The sequence below is a fragment of the Euwallacea fornicatus genome, chromosome 2, assembly GCF_040115645.1.
Source record: "Euwallacea fornicatus isolate EFF26 chromosome 2, ASM4011564v1, whole genome shotgun sequence".
Lineage (NCBI taxonomy): Eukaryota > Metazoa > Arthropoda > Insecta > Coleoptera > Curculionidae > Euwallacea > Euwallacea fornicatus.
In genome coordinates this window covers 5,056,298-5,065,861 of record NC_089542.1, presented here as the reverse complement: position 1 = coordinate 5,065,861, position 9,564 = coordinate 5,056,298, and the positions used below count along the sequence as shown (strand labels likewise).

The window sequence follows — 9,564 nt, the reverse complement described above, 5'->3', positions numbered from 1 at the left end:
AACAAAAATCTAAATTTAAGTGTTATGGTACTGGAATTAATACAGTTTTTGTCTGTCTGCTTCATTTTAGTAATTTCTCCTTACCTTTAAGCATTACCTGAAGATTAATGTTGAAACTCGAGACAAATTGTGCGGAGCATTTACCTTCCAGACTTCCCCCAAAAAGACCCTAATAAAAAATTCATTCACCCCTCATGAAGGACAAACAGTCGTAAAATTGTTTACCCATCAAACTTTACTTGAGGTAGAAATTTGCCAGAACAGCGTCGTGCCAGACTCCAAGGTACCTCATCATCATGTACATCGGATTGAGAACAGCTGTAAAGGGAGCTGCGCAGCAAGCAAAGAAAATGTATTCTTATGGTTGCTGCGCCTCTCCAAGGAGAGAGAAACGAGATGCGAAATGGGCGGCATGTCGTTAATGGGGGAAGCGCAGTTGCTATAAGCTCTTCGGAAGACTCTTGTGGAGAGCCAATTGCTTTAGCAGTTATTTGATGGTTTTCATGAGGTTAAAGGCAACGTGGCAACGTTGGTCGCAACAACAAAACAAAAGCAGTCGCCCGCGGTTCCATGGCATCGCTCGATCAAACACACACGATCTGTTGATTAGTACGGCAGTGCGTGATTCTGAGGATTTTGCGTTGTTTTTCAGAGAAAACGAAGAATTCTGAGTGACTTTAAGCGTTTCGTGAGTAAGACGTGCACGCTCCATTATTTTGCCTTCCCGAGGGAACATGTGGTGCCTCATTAGTCAGGCCAACTCGGTCGTTTTCGAGGTGCGGGTTGATCCCAAATCTATCGGCCAGGAATGCCTTGAAAAGGTGAGTTTTTTTTACTTTTTTTTGTCTTATTTCTCAGAAACAAACAAAAAATGTAGTAAAAAAGGAGTATTATAGAGGAGAAGCCAAAAGTGCAGAAACTCTCTTGGTCCTCATATAGCTTCGTTATGTTGTTTTGGCCAGCGGTAGTAAAAAAAAAAAAAAAGATAAAAAAGGAAAAAGTTCTGCAAAATCGTTGAATTGAAATTATTGTCTATACCGGTGCACTGCACGATGTACGATCACTTGCGGAGCACGTTTCATGAGGGTCCAAAGTCCACCTTCTACAGGTAGTCCAAAGTCCGATGTTCAAGTGTTTTATTGTGTCAGCTTTAGGTTCTGTCGTGATAAAAATAATTATAAATTCCCCATAAACTGCGAGTAATTCGCTTGAGCTTTGAACTGTTAAATTCGGCCCCATGATGGGAAAATTGTTACATTTTCTGTTTATTAAGCACAAAGTATCGGTTAATTTGGGCCGGGGGCCAAGAAAACCTTTCCGCAATCGCGAATTATTGTTGCAGTTTTATTTTGAAGGCTGGAGCTGGCGCCAGTTTTATTTACAGTCCAGATTTTGGAAAATAATGCATATGACTCAATTTCGACTCCAATCTGCCGGCAACAGCAAGGACGTCGCTGTTGGTAATTATTTTTTAAAAACGTGTCATTTTGGCCGTGTTAATTTTAAACGCGCCTTTTACATGAAACGATGTCATAGAGAGTACTTTCCAGAAATAGTATAAGAATACATTTCTTATTTCCCCAAACGGAGGCAAAAGGAATCTTTTGTACATTAAAGCAGGCGCTCAAGAGAGGAAATTAAAGGCGTGATAGTGCCATTAAAACTGTCTTTGTTGTCAGTCGCATCCAGCTTTTATCGCTTTTTCTTCCCTTCAACTCGGAGTCTTCATTTTCATTTTGCACGTCAAGAAAAATGTAATTAGCAACTAAGTAATTAATTTAGAGGCGCGATAAGGAGTTTGTATGTAGTTGCCAAGTAGCGATAAAGTGGTAAAGAATCGCTATGAAATTATAAATAGTTTCTAAAGGTCAGTGATGAGCGGCTAATCTTAAAAACGACCTCTTAAAATGACGAAAAAAAGACCTGAAAGGTTGCGCAACTGAAAATGAATTAAATTCGGCCATCCGCCCGGCCTTTTCATTAATTCCCAATATTGATGGCGCCTAATGAAGACGGAAATTGAAACATTTTTGCAGACTCTGGTGAGGTCTTTTAATGTTGGAGTGTTAATTTCTGGATAATTTTTTAAGCAGTTTAATTTCAAGAACTCAATACTAGTTTCAGTAGAGCGTCCACCATGTTACTATACATGCCCAGGGGATAGGACAACTTCAAAATTGTATTTGATTCTGCATCAATATTTAAAAGCGATACATAAAATAGTAATTATTAGTGAAATATAGGCATATGGTACATTATTTTAATGGAAATTTAATTGTCTTTCAGCACATTTACTAGTATATTGGGTTTTCTATTTTAAAAACGCAGTTTAGGTAGGTTAACTGTCTAATGGTGAAAGCATTCATTTTGACCCACCCTACTCAAGGTAGATCCACTTTTTCTATATGGGACAAATTCATGCACCTTTCCATAACGATGCCCAAAACTTCTGTTTTCGTTATTTTAAATTGCGTTGCAACAGAGGCTTTCTCAAGATCTTATTTTAAACAAATGTTACCAGCAACCCCATCGAAGTCTTTGGAGTATCGACTCATTTATTTTAGCTGATCCAAAATATGCTCTTCAGGCCACCTCATTAATCACCAATGTCCATACACTTATAACGCAGTAACACAGACATTTTTGAAAATCTCAAAATTGCGTTTTTTTGTGAAAATTGAGGACCTGCCAAGTGGTTTTTGCTGGATGTGAATATCCAAAAATACCAAGCCATCATGCACGCGAGCCGTGGTTTACCTCGCCGCGTAGGAAGATTGTTTAATAGGTTCACGCTTCGAGGACGTGCCCGGAGACATGCAGACTGGGATTTGAAATTAATTCTGCCTTAAAAAAAGACGTAAAAATCTAATTTCCAACCCTCATCAGAGGGCTATTCTGTGATGATGGAACGCTCCAGCATCTGCAGAGAGAGCAGGATGAGGCATGGCAATAAAAGTTGCTGTGTGTCCAGGAATAAACTTTAAATTACCTTGTTTATCGCGGTGCATTTCAATTATGTGCTTTTTAAGCTCTCAATAAGCCAAAAGGGGGAAATTGTGGTTTATTTTCGGGAATAACAACTGTGGATACATGCAGGTACACTCTCGGACATTCTCAACGATGTTTAAATTGTTCCGTTTTTTGGCAAAAAAATAAGGTCTATTTTTAACTCAATAGTATCACCAAAAAAGAGTAATTATGAGGCACCTTCGCCATATTAACCCAAATCGACCAATTTGCGATGACCTAATTTCGGTTGTTTTTGGCAAAATCAAAATCGCTAAGCTGCAAATAACCATATCAAAATATGCAATTAAGCTGACAATAAACTACATTTGTTATGATTATTTAGCATCCATTGCGGTTTAGCGAAGGGAAACAAATGTATAAACAGAGCGAGGGAAGGGTTTGCCAGGTGGTCTATAGCCTAGGAATACGTTGAATTTCAATAGGAAAACCGCAAGTTTGGGGAACAGGAGGATTCAAATTAAGAGTAACGACTATCACTTGGATGAAGCCGCTTAATGGAAGGGAAAGCTGCAGTGTGTTATTCATCTCATAACACAGCTGTGAAGAATGTTTATTGGATATTCCCGAACTGCATGAAACCAAATATTTGGATCGCCGCCTCACAATGTGTGTGTAATTAATTCCCATCGGAATGAATCCTTTGTTTGGCAGGCTGTTTGTTCGAAGCATCACGCCCCTGTTCGCATTTTACCGGATATTTTGCATCCCGATCGTTTATTTTGCATTGAAAGCTTTATTCGGCAATGACGCACAAATTAATAACGGTTTATAAGTGCATATGTCGGATGTTAATTAACTCTGTATCCTCCGCAAAAGTTTCCTGCGTTACATGTTAACAATATGGCAAATGCTTGGGATCACTTCTTGAGTTCCAAAAATGTCAGTTTCACCATTCTACTCCAATTTAAAAAGCAATTAACCCTTATTCCTTTGAAGGACGGCCTGGCCCTATTTCAGACCAACTTTGGCTCGTTTAATTATTTTCTTTATTTCCCCTTATGTTTGCGTGGAAACTTAATCAGCAAGCACAAGTGATTAAGCCCGTTTTCGGTCCTTAAAAAGAAAATAGCGGAGATCTGTCTTCGGCAATGAGAATGGCAGAATTACTGGGAATGCTCAAAACGATCCTGGGGGATTCAAAAGGGATCCTTCGGATGGGGCCATTAGCCGACTTTAAAGCGGAATGTGGGGATAATAAACGGTCTCAAATGAGGCATGAATTTGTTAGTGAGAAAAATGTTTCATCTGCGCTACTCAAATTTCTCTCAAGGAAAGTAATAAGGTATCACTTCCGCTGGTGTAAATAACCATGGTGCTTGTGCCTGCTCCACATGGCGAAATAGTCCCAGCGATAGCCAGCGGGAAGATTTTGCTTAAGTCAATAACAAGAATAACAACGCGCTTTGATCCACTAAATATTTTCTGTGATTAATGAATGACCCTTGTTAAACCAAAAATATCTTCCATTTCGTGCTAATTAACGTCCGCCTGTTTTCTTGTAGTGACAAAAGGCCTTGCATATCATCATTAAGAAACTGCGTACTCCACTAGATTCTTTACGATATATCCTCTCATAAGGGGTAATCATCAAATCTAAAGCAAATTCAATAATCATTTGGTTGAAAGGGTCTTTGATAATTGAAAAATGCCCCTGTGTAATAAATTTGTATTCACCATATTGTCCACAACCTGACCCATGGAGGGTCATAGCCCTTTGTGCAAAAATTTGTTATAGATAATTTTCGTTGCCAAAATGTGTTTTGTTGAATTCCAGATATACCGTAAATAGTTTTCTGGAAAAGTCTGTTGTAGATTTATGTGGTTAATGGCTCAGTTAAAACGTCTTTAAAGGTATTTTAAATCAAAAATAGCAGGAAATTCGCGAGCCGAAAAGCAGTATTGCCAGAGCGCTTAAATTAAAAGTTAAAATTAGCAGAAACTGCTGTGCAACCTCGATTTGAATTATCAGTTGCTGTTGTTATTTAGTTGAAACAACGAATTTTTCATAAAGTCGCTGTTTTAACTATCTCATTGTTATTTATCATTGAGTAATAATATTCGGGTTATGTAGTTTTGGCAACATTGGGCATAACCTTACTTTAGCAAACGTCAAATTTGAAATTTTCCTTGGCCATTTTCTCTGAGACGAACACTCGCAGACTATCTAATTTTTACATAAAACTCTGCAATATCGTGAGCAATTGCAGTCGAATTTACGAGAGAAATACTCGAAGTACGTTGTTCAATTAAATTGAGTCTTTTTTTAAAGCTGCCTTTAAGCAACCAGTGCAATGAGGCAAAAATCCAGACAGATTTTGAATGGCCTTCTAATAGGGCTGCTTTTATCATAGGAGCAAGCCCTCATTAACGGACATTTATATTTTTAGATGACCGAGAGATTCGTCCGCTGATTAAAGCGTTAAAATTCTACTTTTAAGTAAACCTAAGTGCGGTCTAATTGGGACTCAATCAACGGGTAAAATCCCAGTCGAGCTACACCTACGATTTTCTGTTTTAAGACTTAAAAGAGAATGTGAGATAATTGGGCAGCCGAGGAGCAATTTCTCGCAAATCCCGCGGAATTATTTTGACGTGGGCGAGGCAGTTCAAAGTCCGAAAAATCTCACTTAAAAATCTGCTTGAAACATGGTTTGTTTAGTTGGGAGCCCCCATGCCGTAATAAAAGTTGCCCGATGAAATAATGCAGTCCAAAGTCCATGACGATCTAAAATTGTTCTATATTGCGGATTAACTTTTATCGATGTACCTATACACCGTTGAATAATCGCTTACAATCCTAAAATATGATTTCACCGTTTACCTTGTGCTGAGGGTACGAAGTCCACAAAGAGAGAGAGCGTTTACGCAAAAATTGATTATGGGTGCATGAGGCTGAGAGCATCGTCAATTTATCACGACCCGAACCAAAACCGTAATTTCCCATGGTTAATTATTATGAGAACTGCGGTAATGTCAAGCGTAAGGAGGCCAATGATTATAGGAAATCACGGATTACCGCTAATACCGAGAAACCGAGTTCAAAGTCCAAATAAGCGGTGGGTTCCTCGCCAGGTACCACCTGCATTTTTCAATAAAGCCAGGCCTATTCCACAGCTCTTTAACACTCCTTAGACGAACTTTTTACTACAATGAAAATTTTAGATTATATAAAGTCAAAGATAACATTTTCGATGACTAATTTAGGTGTAATTGGCCTCCATGTGCGCTCTTGATCACGTATACTGGGTCCTCGGGATTGGACTTTGCCCGGGGAATCTGTGCTATTGCCAATCACGTGTTGTACGGCACCAGCCACGTTTCGCAGCATAAACAAAGGCCAGAATTAATGTTTGAGTATATATTTCATTGACACAATTTAAATCGCTTATTTGGCCCTCTATCTGTCAGGGTCGAATTGATATTGAAGCTGTTGTGATGGGTAAATAAAAGAAAAGGAGTTCCTACAGTGAAAGTGAAAAGCAATGAAAATTTAAGCTGTGCACTAGTGATTAAAAGAAGTTATGATGAATAGATTAATATAGATAATTACGCAAAAATCCGTTATTATTTACCTCAAACATAATTAGCGATAAAAATAATTGATACGTTCCAGAACTCGTGTTTTTCCAACCTTTGCACCCTTCGTATAAGCACTTTTTATGGCCTCATTGAATAAAAACAGTGACCATCCATAAATTTTCTCTTATCAATAAATAACTATCTACACGTGTAAACTATTTTTTTATGCGCTGAAATACCGATTAATAGCCCGAAACCATAAACCAATCATAGCTAAGCCACACCCTCATCAACGCCTTCATTGTTTTAGATCTGCAACCATTTGGGCATCTCCAACGAATCGGACTACTTTGGGCTAAAATATGAGAACGCCAAAGGGGAGGAGTTGTGGCTGAACCTTCGCAATCCCATTGACAGACAGGTGAATTGTCACGGACACACCGCCCCCTTGCGACTGGCCCTCAGGGTTAAGTTCTGGGTACCGCCCCATTTACTGCTGCAAGACAACACGCGGCACCAGTTTTATTTACATGCGCGGTCCGATTTGATTGATAAGCGCCTGCTCACTAACGATTGGGAGGGCGTGGCCCGGGTAGTGGCTCTCATCGCACAAGCCGAAACTGAGGACTTTGATTCGCTGCATCCACCCCATAACTTGTATATGCAGGTAGGTGTTACTGGATTACGCAAGTTACATTGTTTTCATGGTAATTCTTCTTCAGACTTCAACCATTGTGAGTGGGTGCGAGACTCCCAAACCCTGCGACTTCCCTCAAATGATCATTTCCGAGCATAAGAAGCTGAGAGGGATGAAGCGCACTACTGCAGAGTATTGGCTGCTTAAGGAAATCTCCGATTTCGAATCTTTCGGAGAGGAAGTTTTTACCAAGACTCAGGGGAATATTTATTTGGGAGTGGGTCCTCATGGGATTACCATCTATAATAAATCTAGTCCGGAAAAACAGCCTATTTCTTTTACCAACATCGTCAGTGCGTCGTCTCATCGCAGGATGTTTAAATTGGAGTATTTCTCCTGCGAAAACAATGAATCGCTGTTGGAGGTGAAACTAGATTCCAGCCATAATGCAAGCAGTTTGTATAGGGCAATAACAGAGAAACATGCGTTTTATAGGTGAGTTTTTGTTGTGAAATTTTCATCTTTTATGGTAAATATCGAGCCACGTGCGTGCTACATGAATTTATTCAAAGGATCGATTTGGCGAGGAAATAATTAACCTTTTATATGAAGTGAATGTCCCGGGAGCACGGATTTAATCTGTTTTAAACTCACTTGCACGGAACTTATAAATATATGCAACATTTCTATTTTTTTGCCCTTTTTTACTACCGACCTTCATATTTTGCTGCATCACACGAAAGTATTAGCAACACCGTGTGAATAATATTTCTTCTTGATTTTAGTTGCGAAACAGTACGCAGTGCAGTGACAGCGCAATTCATTCGGGATCTCAAAGGCACCATCGTGTCCATTTTCAACGAAGACTCGACATTAGGCAAAAAATACGTTTTTGACATTCGCAGGACTTGCAGGGAGGTCTATGACAATGCCAGGCGCGCTCTGTATCAGGAGAGTCAAGCACGACTCGCTTTGGAGGCCGACAAACCTCTGGGAGAAAACGGGTGCGACGGAGAACACTGCAAAGTAAGTACCTCTTTTGTGTGTTCTTGTCAATTTTGTTATTGAGAAGCGGGGGCATAACATGCCACATTCTCAATGTCACAAGTCAGAATAACTTAAACACCAAAAAGGGCGAATTAACGTGGCGATTTTAAGCTGTCAACTTGTATTTTATCGCAGCATTTTTTTGTTTCTAGGACTCCGAAAAGCTGAACCGATTCATCGAAGCGATGACGTGTAAAATCTGCATGGACAACCGGCTGGATTCGGTGTTTTTGCCGTGCGCGCACGTGGTGGCCTGCTCGGCATGTGCCGCGCGCATTGACAGATGTCCTCTGTGTCGCAGCGAGATCGCACAGGCCCAGAAACTCTACATGCCCTCGTGGTAGTCTCCTTCCCGGCGACTATCTTGATCTCCCCCGTTAGATCCCTCACATTGAGGTTATGTTCAGCCCTCTCCTTTCTCTCCTATGTCTCGACTGATGTGGCTCCTTCGTTTTTCCCTATTTTCTCCCTATTTTTTGACAGTTATAATGTCAATCAAAAGTCTATAATGTGAAGGGGCCAAACTACCGTTTTTGACAATATAGATACTTAATTATCTACGAATATATGTAAATGTAAGTCCCATAGAGTTATAATAATTATTATAGTCGTGTTTGTATTTGTATTAACTATTATCAATGCAATTTTGTGTGTGTTGATAACGGCAGCGCTGTCGGGAGGTGGCACTCTTACGTCACAAGGCGCGCTGGCAACATGTGACAATGATACCGGTCCCAGCGGCCAATTTGGAATAACTAGAATCTGCACATCCATGTAAAAAAAGTATTTTGTATTAATAAGGTAAATGTGTGCGCAAATTGCGCCCCCCCTGATCTGTGTTAGTAGGTTTAACTTTCATTTTGTGATATTCCCAATGCATTCATAGTTTTAGTTGTTTTTTACTGACGAAGTTAATGTATAAAATCTATGATTAAGTTTATGAGAAATAGTTGGATCTATCAGAGAATTTCGTTGATTTGATATTTATATTGAATAAATTCGAAATTTCATTGTTTATTGAATTTGCTCTTTTATTTCCTATTTTAAAGCAATAAAATAGAGTTATGACAACGTTGCATTCATTTCATATCGTTAAATGGTGTCTTGTGGTACCATTATGAGAAAAACACCAGTCACATTTCCATATGCTCCCAAAAACTGTTTTGACACTTAAACGCAAGAAGTCATTACTACCCAAATTCTCGAATTTTCCTACAAAAAAACTGTTGTTTTCGCGATAATTAATCGTTCATATTTATCACGTTTCAGAGGTCAATATAGATAAGCCATTACGAAAACAAGAAATCAGCCGAAGAGTCCAAAAATGGCCG

At 39.4% G+C, this 9,564-nt stretch overlaps 1 protein-coding gene across 1 annotated transcript; it reads left to right on the top strand.

Moving 5' to 3' along the window:
* Positions 1 to 442: 442 nt before the first annotated feature.
* dnr1 (defense repressor 1) lies at positions 443 to 9,255 on the top strand. The gene is made up of 5 exons (XM_066297427.1): positions 443 to 821; positions 6,860 to 7,216; positions 7,272 to 7,681; positions 7,972 to 8,212; positions 8,386 to 9,255. Exons 1-5 carry the CDS (start codon positions 735 to 737, stop codon positions 8,575 to 8,577), a joined length of 1,287 nt encoding a protein of 428 aa, XP_066153524.1. The 5' UTR covers positions 443 to 734; the 3' UTR covers positions 8,578 to 9,255.
* Positions 9,256 to 9,564: the final 309 nt, after the last annotated feature.